General features: G+C 30.6%; 1 protein-coding gene across 1 annotated transcript in view; it reads left to right on the top strand.

Annotated features, from left to right (window-relative positions):
• Nucleotides 1-21691, top strand: part of LOC142326320 (lymphocyte-specific helicase-like) — a 68121-nt gene extending 46430 nt beyond the window's left edge. Inside the window, exons 12-14 of the mRNA XM_075368725.1 lie at nt 31-190; nt 10048-10158; nt 21267-21691. Coding sequence (XP_075224840.1) covers nt 31-190; nt 10048-10158; nt 21267-21496 — 501 coding nt within the window. The 3' untranslated portion in view covers nt 21497-21691. The remainder of the gene's footprint in view (nt 1-30; nt 191-10047; nt 10159-21266) is intronic.
• Nucleotides 21692-22141: the final 450 nt, after the last annotated feature.

Below are 22141 nucleotides of genomic sequence, written 5' to 3'. Positions count from 1 at the left end.
ATTTATCATTTTTCATTTCAAATATTTTAGAATCCACAGGCAGATTTGCAGGCACAAGATAGAGCCCATCGGATTGGACAAACTAAACCAGTTGTTGTATATCGTTTTAATGTAGCAGGAACAGTTGACGAGAAGATAATTACCAGAGCATCTAGTAAACGCAAGCTGGAAAAAATTGTTATGAAGCAAGGTAATTATGTACCATTTTCAATATTTTTCAGTAATTATTTATTAAAGGGTAGATACAGTATAATGTTTAATACGTGAAATACTGGGTTTATTAATTTTAATTTGTTTGAAGGCAATAGGGAAAGTTTTATACTTTTTGGAAAAGTCCAGAACATGATCGAATATGTTAACATTTGATCTTAGATAATAAGCAGACTGCGAATTGTTGTGTATTATTTCAGGACAGAAACTGAATGAATTGTAAAGCATATTAATTCATTAAGAGTACAGATTTATTTAACATAATATCGCAACATTCTACCCAGGATTCTAACTGATGCATTTAAGAATCATTCCATACCACTAACAATTTTAAGAAAATGCTAAAACCTCAACTATACAATTAAAATCAGCCATTTACAGGATTAAATGTAATGATTGCGAATGTTTTTATGTAGGCCAGACAAGAAAACATTTTATAAAATGGTTCAGAGAACTTCTGGCTAACCGCAATATTGTTTTCAATAAATCTTAATTACATGCTCCACATTATAATAGATCAGTCATATGTACTCAATTTCAAAACCAATTATGTACCACTGCATTATGTAAGAAAGATAGATGAATGGATGTGCTCAAAGAATATGAAATTTAAAAAGTACAAAAAAATAGTTTGTTTGTTTGAATGATCATTTAAACTTCCATTCCAATTTAACGATATGGCGATAAAATCAGAGGATGTCAGCAGGCAATAGCAGTGGCTGCACTGCATGAGTTCTTCAGTCACTCACGATAGTGTACATATGTCACATCTGTGTGTTGTCAATTGTGTTATGACTTCATGTGTTGTATATGTGTACTTGATTTTCATTTATCTTGAAATGACCTCCAGTGATGTGATTTTCTGAAGATTGAGCACAGTCTGAAATTCATTTAAAGCAAGTAGATACCATATAGGAATTTTTTGTAGACTGGTATAATTTATTAAATTTACTATTACTTGTTCTCATGCTTTATTCAAATTACACTCTATTAACGGTTTATATATATTCAATATAATGTGCAAATGAAATGTTAGTCTGCAACAGTATTAAGGTTCTTAAATTTTAAAATAAAAAAAGAATCCTTAAATAAATTTAAAATGACTTAAAAATTTAATTTACCAGATGTTCCTACTTCAAAATGATTTATTTTTTCATCAAACATTTTAAATGGAAAATGTAGGGCTGTGAAACATTTTAAAAGGCATTGAAAAAAAATGTTTGGTGTAAAAAAACTTCAGCCTATAACAACACTGACTAAAATGATGGTGATTAATAATATTCTTCACAGCTAGTATTGGAAGCAGTTATCTCCCAAGTAGTGGTTTCATTCATAAAAATAAATTATTTTAATGTGGGAACATTTGTTCAATTGTATTTTTTCTTAGCGTATCACGATTGAGCAGTTACTTAAAAAGATACTGTAGATCACTTTTTAAACTAACTAGCTATGATGAACATTAACCACCATTTTGGTTATGGTTGTCTTGGACTGAAGGTTTTTAAATAATTTTTTTTTTTCAATCCCCTTTAAAATAATGTCACTAATTTACTCTTACAATTTAAAATTTTTGAGTTAACCTCCATGTATGCTTGGGGTGTGGTTTTCTCATACTGAAGAAGTAGATGTTGCGTGGAAGAATCATTTAGTAAATTAATTTTTCTTGTGTTTTAACTATTGATAAAGGGTTCTCCCATACTTAACATTCAGTGTGTGGGTAACATATATATTTATATATAGTAAGATATTTAAATTTTAATACTATATTATGCTTGTAATGTGAAGTAAAAATCATATATTAAATATATCAAATATTCAATTATAATCTTAAGCTATTATTTTCATTTATATTTTACTTGTTTCATAAATAAACCACTTTTTCATAAACCCACTTGTTTCATACATGTCTTAGGACCTTAAAACTATTCTTTAAATTTTTAGTTAAGCAGTTTACCTGTGGCGGCCATTTTTTTTAACAGTGTATGCACCTATTTTTGTGATTGTAAGGGTTTACGGAAAAAATAATAACTAAAGAACAATTGGTTCTGGAAGGATGAAACAAAAAGCAATTTATTCATATTTTCTCAAGGTAAAAAGATTTCTCCAGTGGTTTATTTCCTTATCTCACTTCTTTCTATGAGAAAATTACCAATAAAGTTGAACATTATCAACAAAGTTGACAAAAATTTCACTTTTTGTCATTTTTTCAAGAGGCAGGGATGGCATATACTGTTTAAATTATTTTTTTATATGTAGGTATATATTAGAAGTTATGCCATAAATAATATTAATGGTGATAACCCTAACATTTTATGAATTTTTGAAAACTATTTTTAAAAATTCAAATTTTGGTTTCAAATAAATTTTATGGGCTGATAAAAATCTCAAATTTGCACAACCTACAGTGTTTTTGTAGATATGGAATAAAAAGGTAACCTCTAAAAATCGTGAAAAACTTGTCAAAAGTGATACCATTTTGACTCGCTAAATAAGTGCTCCAGGGAGGTTTCTTGTCTTTGTGGCACTTTAATATTTTTATTCTTATTACTATAGTTTGAATAGACTTATTTGAACCATTCAACTGCAGTGTTCATGTTATAACAGGTGCTTGAATTCATTTCCAGTCATCAGGAAAATTCATGTTACAACATGATCATTTATGCTTGTTACATCATTTAGCTTTGCAGACTGCAAAGTCTAACATTAGTCTGTGACCTGTTCACAGAGTATCTCAAATTTCATCCTGTGTTTGGAATTGTTTATTAAATAAATAAGTTTTACTTAATATTATATTTTCAAATTTTAAAATCAGTTAAATTTTTACATTATTTTCAAGTAATTTCACATAAAACAATGGAAGAACAATGTTGTAATTTATGTGAATGAAGAGTCATAAATCAGTGTATGGTACAGTGCCGAAAGAACTCATTAAAATTTGTGAATTTATTGATGAAAACAAACTTATTTTTTCACATATTAATTGTTTCAGGTGTATTAGTCTTTGCAAATATCATGAAAAAAAGTTTGTCAAAATAGTTACTTGTATGGACGTGCTTCTGTTGTGACCCTTTTAAGAACTCATAAAAAAAAAAAAAAATAGTAAAGAAAAACTTAAGAAAATAACATTGGAGCAAGCTCCAATGTTTTGCAAAATTTAAATTTAGTTCCTGGAAAGTCTCTTTTGTTAACTGTTTAAAAAGTATTTTTTCTCAGCGGAACAAAGAACTATATGAATGCAAAGACCAAGAGCAATACATTGCCCCACATCCCAATATTGAACAATTGGATGCTGCTTGTAGCATTTTAGGTGTATCACCTCCTTTCAGTCATTTGACTGGTTTGATGCAGCTCTCCAAGATTCCCTATCTAATGCCAGTTGTTTCATTTCAGTGTATCCCCTACATCCTATATCCCTAACAATTTGTTTTACATATTCCAAATGTTGCCTGTCTGCACAATTTTTCCCTTCAATCTGTCTCTCCAACATTAAGCAACTATTCCAGGATGCCTTAATATGTGGCCTATAAGTCTATCTCTTCTTTTAATTATATTTATCCAAAAGCTTCTTTCTTCAACAATTTGCCGCAACACCTCTTCATTTGTTACTATCCACCCATCAGATTTTTAACATTCTCCTATAGCACTACATTTCAAAGGCTTTGATCTTTTTTTCTCAGGTATTCCAATTGTCCAAGTTTCTCTTGCATATAAAGCTACAATCCAAACATATACTTTCGAAAATGTTTTCCTGACGTTTAAATTAATTTTTGATACAAAAAAATTATATTTCTGACTGAAGGCTTCTTTCGCCTGTGCTATTCAGCATTTTATAATCTCTTCTGCTTCATCCATCTTTAGTAATTCTACTTCCTAGATAACAAAATTCTTCTACCTCCATAAACTTTTCTCTTCCTGTTTTTACATTGTGGTCCATCTTCATTATTTCTACTATATTTCATTACTTTCATTTTGTTCTTGTTTATTTTCATGTGGTAGTTCTTGCAAAGGATTTCATCCATACCATTCATTGTTTCTTATCTTTTACTCTCCGCTAGAATTATTATATCATCAGCAAATCGTAACTTCTTAATATTTCACCTTTTACTGTTACTCCGGATCTAAATTGTTCTTTAACATCATTAACTGCTAGTTCTATGTAAAGGTTAAAAAGTAATGAGGATAGGGAATATTCTTGTCAGGCTCCCTTTTTTATTATGGATTCTTTCTTATGTTCTTCGATTATTACTGTTGCTGTTTGGTTCCTGTAAATGTTAGCTATTGTTCTTCTACCTCTGTACTTGAACCCTAATTATTTTAAAATGCTTAACATTTTATTCCAGTCTACGTTAGCAAATGCCTTTTTTAAGTCTATAAATGCCATGCATGTTTTATTTTTCTTTAATCTTTCTTCTACTATTAATCTGAGCGCTAAAATTGCTTTCTTTGTCCCCATACTTTTCCAGAAACCAAACTGGTCTTCTAACACTTCTTCCACTCTCCTTGTACAGAATTCTAGTTAAGATTTCTGATGCATGAGTAGTAGTTAAGTTAATTGTTCCGTATTCTTCACATTTATCTGATCCTGCTTTCTTTGGTATCATGACAATAACACTCTTTTTGAAGTTCAATGGAACTTCACCTTTTTCAAAAATATTACACACCAGTTTGTATAATATATCGCTTCCTCAACTGCATTGTGCAGTAGTTTTGCATGTATTCAGTCTTTTCCAGAAGCGTTTCTGCCTTTCAAATCTTTTAATGCTCTTAAATTCAGATCTCAGTATTGTTTCTCTCCTTTCATCCTCTTTGACTTCCTCTATAACACCATTTTCTAATTCATTTTCCATATAACTCTTCAGTATATTCCACTCACCTATTGACCTTTCCTTTCATATTATAAATCGGTGTACCATCTTTGTTTAACACCTTATTAGATTTTAATTTATGTACCACAAAAGTTTCCTTAACTTTCCTGTACGCTCTTTCCACTTCTGAACACTTTTCTTTCGCTAGTTTGCACTTCCTGTTTATAATATTTCTTAATTTTTGATAGTTCCTTTTACTTTCTTCATCAATAGCATTCTTATATTTTCTACGTCCATCCATCAGCTGCAATATATCCTTTGATATCCAAGGCTTTTTACCAGTTCTCTTTATTCTACCTAAGTTCACTTCTGCTGATTTAAGAATTTTCTTTTTAACACTCACCCATTATTCTACATTTTCTAGCTTATCTTTTTTATTCAAACTTTTTGCAATGTCCTCCTCAATGTTCCTAAATTTTTACCTCCTATTCCTCAAGCTTCTCTAAATTCCATAGATTCATCTGACATTTTTTCTTCAGGTTTTTAAACCCCAAACGACATTTCATTATCAATAAATTATGGTCACCTGCAATGTCTGCTGCAGGGTAAGCTTTGCAGTCGAGTTGATTTCTAAATCTTTACTTAACAATTTTGTAATCTATCTGATGATACCTTGCAGTATCACCTGGCTTTTTCCATGTTTCTTCCATAAGCATATGGAAGCTTTTCCATGCTTCTTCTATAATGATTTTTAAACTGCATGTTGTCAATTATTAAATTATACCTTGTGCAAATTTCTATAAGTCAGTCCCCTCTTTCATTGCTTTTGCCCAGCCCATATTCACCCACAATATTTCCTTCCTTGACTTTTGCAATGCTTGCATTCCAATCTCCAACTATTATTAAATTTTCTTCGTCAATTTCTTTGTAAACACACTACCCCATTATCATCATGGGCACTTGTAAGCATATCAATTGCTCATGGGCACTTGTTATCAATTGTTATCTGCTTAGGTTTTGATTTTATCCTTATTACACTGATTCTGTCGCTATGCATTTTGAAATATTCTACTCTCTTCCCTATCGTCTCTTTCATTACGAAACCTACTCCTGCCTGCTTTTTATTTGAACTGTTAATTATTCTAAAAGTTACTTGGCCAAAATTTTTTTTTCCTCTTCCTACTGAACCTTGCTAATCCCTACATCTACATTTAACCTACCCATTTCCCTCTTTAAATTTTATAACCACCAAACCTTTTTTAGGCTTCTAACATTCTACATTCCGACTCGTAGAATGCTATTTTTTAACTTTTTGGTGGCCCCTTCCTTAACAGTCTCCATCCAGAGATCCAAATGCGAGACTAGTTTACCTCTGGAATATTTTACCAATGAGGTGCCTCCATCTTTATTACATAGAAATACCGAACGATACATTTTCTTGGGAAAAAACGGCTGTAGTTTTCCATTGCTTTCAGCTGTGCAGTATTCAGAAGATTGAGTGATGTTGATATGGCTGTTCTCCTGAACTACGCCCTTCACCATCGGCAAGGTCTCATGATTCATAGAGGGAGATATCACCTCCATGAAAATAAAAAAAATTAAGCACAGATCAAAGGCCATCAGCATTAAAATTTAAAATAAATAAGATATCTGAAAAATTAAAAAAGAATCTCAGATTGTGTTTTGACTCAAAAGTTTCTGAAAATGAAAATCCAGCTCAATCTTATTCACATGAATATGATAATGTTGTTTTAAAATTAAAAGAAAATTAGTTCTTGCTTCTAAATGAGATAAGGTTAAAATTATCAGTTTTCTTCCCCGATCTTTATTACTGGGACCAGATCTAAAATAATATCAAGAGTTCAATGTGTCTCAGCGTTTGGTTAGACTTACTAGAGAATTAGTTAATGAGCAAGGCATTCTACTATAGTTAGGTAAAAGACATAAAACAGGAATTAGTAATGACACAGTTAAAAAAGTTGTGTTATTTTATGAAGATGAGAATAATAGCAGGCTGTGTCATAGTGAAAAGGATTGTGTTAGCACGTGTTGATTGTGTCAAAGTGCATAAGCAAAAGCGCCTTGTTCTTATAAACTTAAGTTAATTGTGAAAACTCCTTTAAAAGTGAAAACCTCGAGGAAAAAATTTGAAGATAAAAGTTCTGCGAACTCCGTCCAAAACGGGTATATCTTGGCTGGTGCATCCGGAACTCATACAATTTGTGTTTGCCTCCACGACTAGAACATCAAATTCATGATTGTTGGTCCCAAACTTAATGCCGATTATAAGGGCTTAATAGACATCTTTGTTTGTGACAAGGATAACTACACCTGTATGATGAATGTGTGCACCAAATGTCCAGGTAAACAGGCAATGTTTGACATGCTCAAATTTTCTGAATAGTATAATGTGTTGCCAGATAATAATAATAATAACAATTTACATGATAATGTACAAACAGTGGGTAACAGCTGATAGGGCAGAGATGATTACTGTTCTCCAGACCACTATATTGCGTAAGACATAATTTTGATTGGTATGAGAGTAGCACTAATTTAATTTTAAACTTCGTTCTGAGGCATTCACAGTCACGAGCGGTGTTATCAAATCTTTACTAGGCGCGGTGTTTGTGCTTCTGCAGTTTTGAAGATGTCCGTTTGAAGCCTACATGAAGGCAAAATTATGATATGTATTTTTCTGATGCAAATGTCTGCCATTTGCATCAGTGGCATCCCGACCGAGGCCTGGCTGATGACTGTGAGATGTAATCAGTTATAGGGTCTAAAGACGACCTCCGGTAAAGCCCCCCAGGGCTTGGAACGGAGGAGGTGGTGTGGTGACCAGTAATATCACAAGGTGGCTGTCTTTCCCGTACGGGGTTGGGATGTTCTTCAGACCAAAGATGAGTTTCTCAAATCATTAGTGGAAAAATTTGAAAAGCTGAAAACACCATTCATGTCAGAGTATCAAGCTCAGTTTTTAAAGAAGAAAAATGTTTGGTGTAGGCAGACTTTATACAAAGCTTTCATTTGGTCAACAGCCAAGTCACAGTTCACCCTTTTGTGTTCTGTTTATTACAACATAAAGTCTGTATTTTAAGTGAGCATTAGAAGCATGACACAGGAACATTTTATTGCTTTCAAAAACTTTTAACAAACCATATCAAGGAACTGGATCAGAACATTAAAAAATTGATCTATTTAGTATAAAAATAATTTTTCTAATTTTTACAGTCACAAAAAGACTTTGACCTTGAAACCAAATCACACTTATTTGGATCATCCCATGGGAAAATCTCGCCTGTGATGGTGTGGGAAGAACAGCAAAATATAATTCAGTTATACTAAATGTTTATGAAATGTATTCATTTTGTAATCACAAGCTGAAAAACATGAATCAAAAACAAGTATTTTTTTATTAAATCAGATGAGATAGCTAAGATTTTAGAAACTAAAACAGTTTTGACTACTGTGAAAGAGTTGTTGTTACTAGAAGCTACCATTATGGTAGCTTCTAATACGGTAGCTAATTAGCTACCATAATGGTTCCTGTCTCAGAAGGTATTGCAAGATGTTACTTTACTTCAGACTCCAAGGAATAGATCATCCTGTGTCAAGTATTGTACTACTTTCACTTAAGAAAAAACTCTATTGTTTGTGTGTATGACAATCAGTGGTGGATAGAAATGGTAGATATCAGCTTTGAAAATTGCCATGTGCAGGTTCATTTTTTCCGGACTAGATTCATCATTTCAAAAGTCTCAAGACAAAGTGTGGGTACCGATCTGCAAAGTCCTGAGAAAGTTGACACCACTTGAATTAACTACAGTGACGGGTTGTTCTCACACAATTTCAAGAGAATTATCAGAAGAGATCACAGTTGTTGGTTAACCACACTAAATAATAAACTTTCATTGCTCAAAAACAGGCTATTTCATTGAAGAATAATTAAAATTTTGTTTCAATTTATTTTTACTTCAGTAATGTTTACAAAAATAAACCAATATAAAAGTAAAAATGAATTCTTGAAAAAAGATGTAGGCTACTTATTGAAATCTGTTTTGGTAAATTTTACAAGTATTTTTGAATCAAAATTGTATTAGGTTACTGGTGTTGGTTAAGTTGGTGAAATTACGACCTATCATTAATAATTTAAAAATATTGAAAATGTCAATTTCAACATAGGAGCTAAATATAAAAAATATAAAGTGCAAAGAAGATAAGAAAATTCCCTTGAAGCACTTATTTAATGAGTCAAAATTGTATCACTTTTAACAGGTTTTCATGATTTTTGAGTGGTTATAACTTTTTTATTAGTACAATACACAAGAAACTTTTTCATTTGCCATAAACATCTATAAAATCACTGCAAGTTGTGCAAATTAGATTTTTGAAGCCAAAATTTGAATTATTTAAAAAAAATTAGTTTTCAAAATTGTAGGGGTAATTATGACACCATTAATATATGGTAAAACTACTAACATATACCTACATATAAAAAAAATTCCAACTGTGTATGTTAAATGTCTTGAAAAAAATTACCAAAAGTGAAATTTCCATCAATTTTCATGTTCAACTTTATTGGTAATTTTCTCATAGAAAGAAGTGAGATAAGTAAATAACCAATCTTTTACCTTGAGAAAGTATGATTAAACCGCTTTTTGTTTCACCCTTCCACGACCAGTAGTTCTTTAGTTACGATGTTTTCTGTAAACCCCTTACAATCACAAAAACATAGGTGTGCAAACTGTAACATAAATGATAGTCACAGGTAAACTGTTTAAATAAAAAATTTTTTCTTTTAATTTCTGAAATGAAGGAATTTTGAAAGTAGGAAACTACAATACAACACTTCAGTGCATTTTGAGATTTTTTTGTTTAAAAATAATAAAATCATGGATTATATTCTGAAAAAAAAATTGATTAGTTGAGTAGTTTAGTTGTTTGTGTGTTTGGAAATATTTATTTATTTAAAGAACTTCTGTGGAAGCAAACCTTTATTCAGACTAAATTAATTATTTTCTTATTTTAGGTGCATTTAATTTAGGTTCACGAAGAAAAAATGATCTGTTTGATTTACAAGAACTTAAGGAACTTTTACAAACTACTGATGCACAGAAACAAATGCATTCCAATGGATTTAGTAAGTTATATTTTCTGTATTGTTTATTGTACACTTGATTATAAGACCAAGCTATTAAACTCTTAATTTCACTATTTCAGAAATGTCGTAATTGTGTATTGATAAACAAATTGAATTTTAATGCATACTAAATCAGTTTCATTCTGGTGATTGGAATGCTCTAATAACTAGCACATTTTTTTCGAGCACGGCATCTTTTTTCTATACAGTAAAAATGAAAAAATATTTTACATTAATTTCCGTAGACGTACGTATAATTCAGTAAGTTCAGCATAGTATCTTTAGTAACTATATTTGTGAATAAGAACGGAAACTGATAAGCCGTAACTGTAGCATCGACAAGGAAGCTTATTAGGCCTGCAGTTTATTACATGTGATATTTTATTACATGATATATTTTGAGACGTGCGGTCTCAAAAAAAATTTTCCAATTAATTTTACTCTCCATAGCTATCAGCCTTATGGTGGTATTGCTATACTCTACTATGGATTAATTTTTAGTTATGTTAGCATTTTCGTTCTGCATGTAATTCTTTACTTTCTCACCTAGGTAGCACTATAGCAGAGCTATAGTTCTAGAAGGGAAAGTATGGTAATCTGTCTTATTTGAGCACGTGTGGTTTTCACTGGATCTTTACATTTTGACACCCAAGAAACCCTAAAAACCAGAAGTAAATTTTCCAAATGTTCATATGTTCGGTGTTGCACCCTAAATCAGCTTATTTCTTCAGAACTAGTTGACTGATTTTGACCAAACTTCATCAGATTACTTATATATATTTAAGGTCAAGGGGGTGAGGCTGTAGAGCAAGATACCCTCAGTATCTTGAGAATTCACCTAATTCTTACATTTCTTAGGCATATTTGTTAACAATAAAAAAATAAGATTTTTGCAAAATCGCACTCTTCTTATAAAATGCTCTAAATAAACTAGTAGCTAAGTGGGTATAGTGCCTCATTAGTATTCCCTCTCACCACAAGGAACACTAGTGTAGCACTGACATACAGCTGCTGCAGTTGTCTGCTATGTTGTAACATCAGAAGTGAATGGTAGAATTAAGTAAATGAATAGATTTAAAATGGCTGCTAGTACTGCCACACCAGCGCGAATGAAATATGGTATGCGTCCACACTGTAGTTAGAATCATTGAATAGTAAAGATAAAATTCTTGAAAATTTTCTGATCAAAATGATATAGTTGAACATAATGGTAAATTTTCTGCAGAATTTTAAATGTAAGACTGCAAAAAGTCCAAAAAAAAGGCTCAGCATTTTAGAGAAACTGTATAGGCACTTATAGGGTTAAATAAATTAACATTTAAAGCGTAAAAAAGTAACTCATCTCACTAGGTTTTGAACTTTACACCAGTTTAATTTGCTAGCTTTGCCTTAAAACTTTAAAATTTCTAAGTTGTACCATTTGATATGTTATACGAATGATCTCTTCCCAAATGTTGTTGGTTTGCAGGGCACCCGTAAGTCCACCCTAACAAGTATGTGACAAAATTTATTTCTGGTTATCTGTCTACTTCTGAGACAGATTCCAGCGATTTGGCCTGGTGGATTTAGGTGTGTGTCCAGATTACGAATATGTAAAATATGAACTTTTGCATCCAGAGACTATTTATTTGTTGGCTCAACATTATCAGGACAACATTAGATCTCAGTGAGAATTGGAAAAAGCGGGCCCATTGGGTAACTCAAAATTTTTTCCAAAGACTTTTACAGAAATTTGAAAATTACAGAGGAATGTAAATTTTGTAATAATTAGTTAAGTTTAAGACTTATGACATGGAAGCTCTGGTGGGAGACATTGAAAAAACAACTTACATCTTTAAAAACAGCAAAGAGTGCATAACGTTTTGCTGTTCAAACGCTACTGACACTCATCACTTAAAGTTATTGGTCATTAAAAAGTCCATACATCCTTGGGCAATAAAAGGTCATCCTCATTTGTATAAAGCACAGGCAAATGCATTTATGAATAAGAAAATTTTTGAAAATTGTATCTACGTAACTTTGTTCCTTCTGTAAAAAAAAACCATTTAAAAAAATTTGAAAAGACAGAAAATGTCTTGATTCTTGACTATTGCACCACTCACTCAAGCAAAGTTGAATTCCAATTGAAAATATTTTCACATTTTATCTTTCTTCAAATGTGATGATGGCAGTCAATGAACCAAAGTGCAATATGAAATAACATTATAAAAGGCACTCTTCAAAAACTTTTTGGCCGTGATGGATCAATTAAAGAATTCTTAAGAACCTAAAGCTTAAAATACGCGATATTTAGTATAGCTGCTGCCTGGAATGCAGTAAACAAGTAACTTACAGCTTGCTTGGGAAAACTTGTCTATAAAGTGAAGAAATGTCATGCAAGAAATTGTATCAACCAGTAAGAACCTCCTGCTTCATATGTTATCAGTAATTCAAGATGCAGAAACTAAGTCGTCACAGGAGATAATGGATGATATTTAATTAGCACTGTTCTACATAGCCAAAAAATAATGTCAGTGGTTCATCTGATGATGAAGATGCAAGAGAAAAGATTAGTTGGGCCAGTGTGCAGATGCATATACTAGTCTGTTAAATTTTGCTGAAAGCCAGCCGTTATACTATGAACAACAAATTTTGCAGCTGCACCTGTTTCATTCAGTTTTTCTGCCAAAGCAATTGTCACTGAATAGGTAAACTGATATATTCATAACTTTTTGTGTAATAAGGTAGTGTAAAAGCAGATTGTAACTGTACATATAAATTTTGTTTACCATAATTTTTTTTTAGTTTACATTTTTTGTGTATCCAGTAATTAATATTTTGATTTAGCATATCAATTGCATTTATATATTACTGTACATTGTTTTAATTAAAATACTGAACCACAGTTTTCAATTTTGTCAGTATTGTGTGAATTTTACAACCATGGATGGTTTTGCCATTTATTTTTTTGGTCGGGTAATATTGTAATTTTACAATATTATTTTATTTAATTCTATTTATTCTACAGTATACTTTATTCTGTAGCTAAAATTCAATTGCAATTAAATGACAACAATTTAATCTTTAAATGTGTTTTAATCGCCAGATATGTACGAGTGTTACAGTATAGTTGATTTTACGTTAATTTCAGGCAACCCAAATAATATATCATAAGTGTTAATACTGTATATATTTCAGTAGCAAGTTATGAAAATTTCTATTATCTGGTGATTCTGATAACTGACAAAAACCAACACCAATTTTGCTAGATATCGCATCATTTACTGTAGTAATTAAAAAATAGAATGTTTACATTTTTAAGTTTTAAGCCACCTAATTTAATACAGGAATCTCAGGGAAATTGTACATTTTGAAAGAACATTGGAAAGCGTGGGGGATAATAAGCACATGAGTTAACTACATGACTAAGTGGTCACAACATTGCCATTTAATTATCAAATTAAATCGGGGTAGTGCTAAAATTGGATTAATGCTAATGTGCTTGTTGTCAAAGTGTCCTACAAAAATGCTGATAATGTGGAGGCAGTCCATATGCTGTAATTTTAACTTAGAATGTCACATCATGTTCCATCAGAACATTCAATAATCATCATCTTCTGTAAAAGTTGCAGATCATCCAGGAACTTAAATTTTATGATCACCTAATGCAACAACAATTCTTAATGGATGCTTGAAAAGCTAAGCAAAGAGGAATTGAATTAAATAAATCCTCTAGATGTCAGTGCCAATTTTCATCTGAGACTGTAAAAAGTAAAATTTTTGTTACTTCTTCCTCGGAAAAATCCTATTAATTTACACTACTGTTGATATTCTGAAAAATTATGATCATTGTAGAAATGTCTAAAAAAAACTGCTCGCCAGTGCTGCTACGGATACACGCTGCACATGTATCCATAGCAGCTGTATGCAAAGTGACAACTGTAGAATTTTGAGAAAAGGGGTATATTTTTTGGCCTTCAAGATCCCCTGACCTGATTATGCAATTTCTGGTGGACGTACCTTAAAAGCAATGTGAACTGCATCAAAAGAACAAAAAGTAAATACATATGAGGAGATCAACATTCATTTTACAAAACAATATTAAATCGTGTAACTTGTAAATCTGAGATTGCAAGAATGTCAGTACAGAAATTGAGTTCACCTGCAAGGTATATATGAAATTTTTTAGATTAAAAGTGTTATAATAATTATTGGAGTAATCCCCAATACTTCCACGAATATTTGTATCATAATTATATTTAGTAAAATTTGAACGGTCTTTACATTTGTTTGTTTATTCTATGCTATTATTCTTAAGTTCTAATTAAAAATGATCGATTGATCATACCAATATATCGTAATTTGCAATGTATTACACTACTAAATTACATAATTGTAGTTATATTAATATTATTTTATCAAAAATATGTTTCTCAAAAATTCCCACCTTCATGAGACATCTGTATTTTATGTATTCTGTTCAAGCTCTTGCTGCTAGTTACATAGGTGTCCCAGAAGACGGCCAAATTTACAGGAGAATTTTAGTTCAATGAATGATCAGTGCATCACTATGTATGATTTTGATGTTATGTTTACAAATTGTGTTTTTTCAAAATTTTGGCCCAAAATAAATAATGAAGGGCTTAGAGTAACAAGCCTGTTTTTACCTTTTAACTCTTAGGCACTAGTAGTACTTATAAAAAAAAATTGGCCTGTTACAGTGTCCATTACAAAAAATGACCACAAACTAGTAAGATTTTGAAAATGTCTCATTTTTGGGACCCAAAAATCACATGTGGGACAGGTGGCAAAAATCTGAAATTATTACAGCAGTAAATACATTCTACGTACTTCAAAACCATATAGAATTTATTTTGTTACTCAATGGGGGGTTATCGAGTAATGAAGCCAACAAAACCACTAAAAATACTATTCCATCTAACTGTGAACAACGTATCCAAATATAATGTATTTTTTCAGATTAAAAAAATACAAATAAACTCATTAGAATGAATAAATTGATAATTAATAAATAGTCAATTACAAAATGATAATTCAAATACATAAACAAGTTGTTGAATTCACTTTTACCTTATTTTACTGCTGCTAATGAAAGTTATGAATAAATCTTGCGCTTTTTCATTACACTTAACATAATTTAGTGTTCCTGCTATTTTTTTTATTGAGTAGAACTTTTTTATTGATAGATAAAGCTCTGAACGCATGAGAATGTTAAAAATATTTTCCACTTGAACCCATGTTTGATTATCACTCAATGATTTATTGAATGAAGTACTAGGACCCAGCGGATGGAAAAAGTATATTCGATATTCCTCTTCATTTTCATGTATTTTGACTTCAATGACTTCACCTAACCACCACTTTCCATCGTATATACAGCAGACATAATTTTTACATTTTGGCTTTGGTTTACCTATAAAGCTATCAGAAACATAATGTCCTTGTGTACTGATACTAAAGTAAATGTTTCTGATTCAGAGGTCGCCTGGACTTTCAGAATACATTTCTGACTTGGAACATAACTGTGAAAGATTCTTGTTTCTGGGATTGTTGTGATTACCTGATGTTCAAGAAACTGAAGAATACCTCAGTTCTTGTTATCAGGTAATCTTTATTAGAGCAGAAAATAAATTTTATATTTTTAGTATTGTCTTTGCAGTAATTGTACATTTCAGAAGGAGTAACAGTTTGATTGTTGACTGTCCTTTGAAGGCTTGCTTTAGTCACAGTCCTTTTTACACACTTCTACCAATAACATTACCTGGTTCTTTTCCATGGTATGAGGCAAAAAAATGCCATTCAGCTGTGATTTCAAATTCTTGATGGTAGGACAAATTTATAATTTTTTTTTGTTTTTATACTGGACTGAGGAGCCATCAGAAAAATAAAAAATTGTGTAACTTCTGGTACTGTGTTTTTACTTGCTTTTGGAAGCAGAAGAACAATGTAGTATTGTGCTTAAAGTACTCACTAATCACTCCAGTAGCTTTGGTTTTGTAATTTTCCTTTTTAAAAATATATGAGAAATGGATGTACTGTGGCATAAGTTTTTGACTAGTGATAACTGACTGGACTTTGTGTAAGGGAAGTCTCAATTTACAATACATTCGCCCTCCAACAAGTTTTCCTTTTTAATGTTGAGGAAATTAGCTTGTTTCCTTGCAATAAAATGATGCCTTTTTAGATTATTTAAATTTTCAATAAGTTTAAGTACTCTTGAAATGGAAGTTATATAAGTTATATAAGGTAAACCTTTTTTGAATATTAATTTTCTTCCAGTCAGCTTGTCTTACAGAACACAATCCTTCTTGCCTGGCATCATTCTGGTAAAAACCTTGGACACATTTAATAACATTTTATAACATTTTCATGAATTGGTTTTCTTTTAGCCAATTTGTGGAAAAATTCCACGTGTTTTAACTAATTGTTCGGCTTAACGAGCTAAATACTGACTAACATTTTTTCCTGGGTTAATGTAATTGTTTTCATTTCATCCTTTATTTTAATGATTAATTCTTTGTATTCCCTACCCAAATCAGCATAATTTTGTGGTACTAAACTGGTTTCTTTTGTAGAAATATTTAAATCAAAGGAATCATTTAATTTACTGGTAACTGACTTGGCTATTTTTGTAACTTTATTTTTTTAAATTGGTTCCTTTGCGTTCAATAATTTTTAAATTTTAACAGGGGAAATGTCAAGTGATGATCAAGCTTTATTCACAGACTACTACAACACATTGAGGTTCAAATATATCTTTACATTCCAGTTAACTTTCTATATCATCTTGTTGTTTTTGTATTTTGGTTAAGCATTTTGTTCAGTGCTCTGCCTGAAATTAATTTTAAATTTGAATTGCTTGTTGAAAGTGTCAAAAGATATTTCTCTAAGAGATTTCTTAACAGGTTTAGTGTGACACCTAAATGGGTCAGAGCAACTTTTCCCATTAATATGAAAATATTTATCTAAATATTCGGTTTTATGAAAAGTACCAGATATTTTTTGATATCTACTTCTTAAAGATATCAGTGCTATTTGCTGTTCAGTAAATTCTAAAATATCATGCAATACTGAAGATCTGTTAAATCAATTTGTGAAATACTTTTTCAGTGTAAATGCCAATTGAACACTCCATAATCCGTTTTTATAAAATGCGAGGGTTCTTAAAATCTCAATACAGTTAGTATAAATGATAAAACTATCAGTTGCATCTCACTTTGTCTTATCCCAGTTTCTCTATAGGTAAAATAAAAATTCATGTAATTAATAAAATTAAAAATAAATGATGTTGCTTAAAAGAGAAGTTCACTGCTAATAAAATTATTTTATAAACAACTGTACATTACCTAACCACAGTATTAACACTAGCAAAAATACAACATATCACATGGAAATCAAAACAGTAACCGAGTCTTCTAAAATGTTTACGTTCAGGATTATACAAATATTCATGTCCATTCATTTTCTTGTTTAAATAAGAGTTTGTGTGTATGAGTCATACTTAAGTAACAAACTATCTAGGATATAAGCTCTCATTATAAAAATATTTTGTACAGCAGGCCTACATTATTATAGCGGTTTTGATGGCTTCATTAGTTATCAACCCCTTTGAGTAACAAAAAAGTTTTACATGGTTTTAAAATACATAATAAGTATTTCTACAGTAAAAATGTCAGATTTTTGCCACCTACCCCACATGTGGTTTTTGGACCCCAAAACTGAGACATTTTCAAAATCTTATGATTTTGTGGCCATTTTTCGTAATGGACACTGTAACAGGCCAATTTTTATTTTATAAGTACTACTAGTACCTAAGAGTTAAAAGGTAAAAAACAGGCCTGTTACTCTAAGCCGTTCATTATATATTTTCAGCCCAATATTTGAAAAAAACAAAAATTTGTATACTTAACTTCAATAAACATTATAAGATTGGTTATGTAATAAAATGAATTTTGAGTACATTAAGATGAGTTCCATTAAGATGGAACTCTTTCCAAAAATCTCTTTTTGACCTCTATGATGTAAAGTAAGAATTTATTTTTGTGTATATTATTAATAAAAATAAATTAATAATAGCCTGTTTGTAATTAATAATATGTGAAGTAAATAATTATAACACATCAGTGTTCTTGAGGATTGATTACTGATCCGAAAGCGCTCAAACATACTATTAAACATTGTTGGTAAAGTGGAAACTGTTATAAAAATAAAGTAAGAATGCTACAGCTCATGTAGAAAGTGATAAAAATGGCTGTTTTTACCTATTAGTAAGTTAGAAAATAAATTAAGTCTTTTTTGGTTACTACAAGGTGGGTAGTTATCATACACCAAATATCATCAAAATAAAAAATATGTAATAAAATTTTTGAAGATTTGTTGAATTAAAATGGAATAATCCCAGGACTAATTCAACGTTTCAGAATAAACAAAAAAAAAATCATGTGGAAAAATGCACCCCCCTCATCAGTTTTTCTCTTTTTGTAAAATAAGTTTGAAAATTCCTAAATAGTAGCAATTTACAGTTTTTAGTTAATATGTAAATATTAGTAATATTGAATTTTGTTTTTATTAGTTGGATAAAATTATATTTCTTACTGTGAACAAGATACCTAATTTATTCAACAGCTGTTTATGGTTGAAATTGTTAAAATGTATTTCAAAAATCATTCAGTCTGGCAGTTTTGTGCCAGTTTCCTCTTCCTTAATTAATTGAATTAAAATTAATTAATATTGATTTTTACTATTACAGATTCAAATTTTGGATCGACCTATTAATTAACTTTTTCTTTGGACCACATTTCCAAGTATTTACAGAACTTCTCATTAAATAGAGCATTCATAGTGTCACCTTTCTCCCCCCCCCCCCAGAAATAACTCTGTAGCGCATTCCTTGAAAATTCAAAAATACTGTAAACATCACCTTGAATTTACTCAAAAATGAAGAAGGATGTTTCCATTGCATTGAATAACATTGATTTGGTTTTATAGTGATGAGAAACAGTTCTGTTGAGCTTGTGTCTATCACTGAAGGACTATGAAAAATGCCATAGGATATTTGATTGAGTTTTTTGATTCAATTTTTCAATCAGTTGTGAATGAACATATATTTTAGAAATTTACTAATTCATTATGCTAGGGTTAACACCTATGCAAACTGTTGTGCTGCTTGTCAGTTCTTTCCTTATCTTCTTCACCCTTCCAGACAAACTCTTCATTTGTATCTGTCAAGATTGTTAAGCGTTCATCTTTGCTCTATTGCTCCAGCTCGTTACGACACTTGACGATCTTTAATATCTTGTGCAGTATACACCCATTATCGTCTTGAACAGTTAATCAAAATAAGTTTTTAGGTTTGTTTTTCTCCCTTTTTTTTATTTTACAACTGATTTACTTGAACTGTACTTCTGACTAATGGTTACTTAAGTGTCCTCATTCAATGCCATCAATAATGTTACCTTAATTTACAAAAAAAAGATACTTTAATATTTTAGATGTTCAAACATCCAACCCCAAATTGTCAAAGAACTCCCCCATCTCATTTATTCATGGATAGGAAATATGATTATCTTGTACAGCTTAGTGGGGAGAGAGGAAGTCTAATCTGGGATGTGCTAGTATTTTTTCCTGATAGTATGTTATTTAATCAATGAAATGTACTGTACTGTTGATTTTTATCTGTAAATAAATTCTCTTATCTAGAATTTGTAAGTTGGTTCAATGATTGTAAATAAAAATTTATACAAAGATTCATATTGCATGTAGTATTGTTTTTAAGTATTATATTCTTGGCAAGAAGAAACTAATTATAAAATTAGGAGCAGATTTCTTTTTCTTGCTTGAGATTGTTGGAAGTTTAGTTGATATTCAATTTTCCTAACGTAACTTCAGTTGAAATTACATTCATAGTTTCTTGTTGGGCAGTTAAGTTAAAAAAAAAAAGAAAAATTTTACCGTTAAAAATGCTAAATTAGGAAATTGTTTCTTTATAATGAATTGATGTGAATGAGCTAGGCTTGATTTAATGTAATAAAGATGAACACCGATTTTTACATTTATTTTGAGATTGTGAAAGTAGTGTTTATCGTATACTCTGATTATGATTTTAGTTAATATAATTTGGTTTTTGGAAGAAAAAATATTTTTGTGGCATTGTAATCTGGTAAGATTTTTAATACTGATTAAAATTAAGTAATGTGCTGTTAATGTTGTGGATAGAAACGCCCCAATTTCTGGAATGTTTGATTTGAATTGCAACCCATTACATGAAAGAGAGCCTTAAAGCTATCCTAGTGAAAGCGTTGTCTTTTATCGGGATTCCTCTATAGGTAGTTTTGGTTTTACAGTTTTCTATAAGCCGTTGCTATATATGTGAGGATCACCTTTGGACTCAATATTTTATGAGAAGACAATAGGTTCAGCTCGTGCCTATTTGGCACTTACAGCAGGAAGGAGCAGGTGAAAGTACACTAAAGAAAGTGAAACCTGTTCCATCTGTGCTAAAATCTTGGCTCTGCTTTTTGGGATACTGGTGTGATGCTCAGAGACAACTTGGAAAAAGGTAGGACTACCACCAGTGATATTGTGCTTCATTACTGGATCAGTTGAAGAGTAGGATACTATTTAGGCAAGCAGTCACATCTATTCAAAAAGAAAGAAAGTGGTCTCACCATGATAACATGCCTGTTCACACATCTCTGGTTGTTGCTGCAAAATTCCATGACCTACACTTCGAAGTGCTTCCACATGCGCCGGATTTGGCTTGCTAGAGAAATTTTCACCTTGCATTACAATTGCAAGGTGAAAAATTAAAAAAATTTGAAAAATCATGAGTTTTCTGTGTCATGCCTAGAACTTTCATTCTCTCATACAATGGTTATTGTGAAAATGAAAGTTGTGTGTAATGATGTTTGGTATGTAATTAAAAAATAATCGTATTAATTGTTTCAACAGTATTAAGCATACTTAAATAATTTTTTTTTCTTACATATTTATTTACTTGTTTATCATATTATTAGTAAAATTAGATTTTTCTTTTTTAACAAAAATCCTAAAATTAAACTTCTTTTTTTCTTTACAAATAATAATTTTTTTATTTTATTATCTTTCAGTTTTCAGCGATGAAGAATTAGAAGAGCTGTTAGACAGAAGCGACTTGATAGATGGTAAACATAAAAATGATGCTACTTCTGAGTCTGATACCAAGGGAAAAATGAAGGATGGAGAATGTAAGAATGAAGATGGTGGTGATAACAGTAAAGATGATGGTTTCGTTGAAGAAAGTACCGATAACAAAAGCCCTAAAAAGAAACTGTATGAGGTTTTAAAAGTCGAAAAATAAATTGAAAAGGTGCTTTATAATACTGTTTTGATTTATACAAATGTGATAAAATGTAAATATCTATGATGGATCAAAAAATTGAAAATGTTAGAATCTCGTTTTTAATAATAAGTGAAATTTGGTTTAAGTTTGTTGCAAAGAGAAGAACTGTGGTAAAAAATTTGTAATTTTATTAGGATTAATATTCTATTTATATTTATAATAATAAGCCTTATACTTTAACTAATAATAATAATACAGTACATTACTGGGAAGTACTGATAATTAAGAGTTACAGTTTTTATGTTACACAAATATTATTTGTTACTTTTAAGTGTGTATGATTTTAAGTAATTTAAAAATGTTTATTTTATTACAACAGCTCATAGTTGAATCTAAAATACAGTTAAATCCTGTTAATCAAAGCCCACATCTGTTTTAAGATTCTGTTTTATTTTAAATACCTAAAATCACATTAACTTGATTTGATTTTAATACTCATAATAAAGAATTCTTCAAATATTTTGAAAAAGGTGTGTATGTTTTTAATAACTATTAAATTATATTTTCATATTAATGATAAAATATGAGAAATAAAAAATTCTCTTTGCCAATTGATTTGGAGAAACTTGAATGCTACTGTTACCACTGAACTGAATTTCATCA

The sequence above is a fragment of the Lycorma delicatula genome, chromosome 6 (assembly GCF_047948215.1).
Source record: "Lycorma delicatula isolate Av1 chromosome 6, ASM4794821v1, whole genome shotgun sequence".
NCBI lineage: Eukaryota > Metazoa > Arthropoda > Insecta > Hemiptera > Fulgoridae > Lycorma > Lycorma delicatula.
The sequence above is the reverse complement of the archived record's forward strand: the minus strand, read 5'-3'. Positions and strand labels throughout refer to the sequence as shown.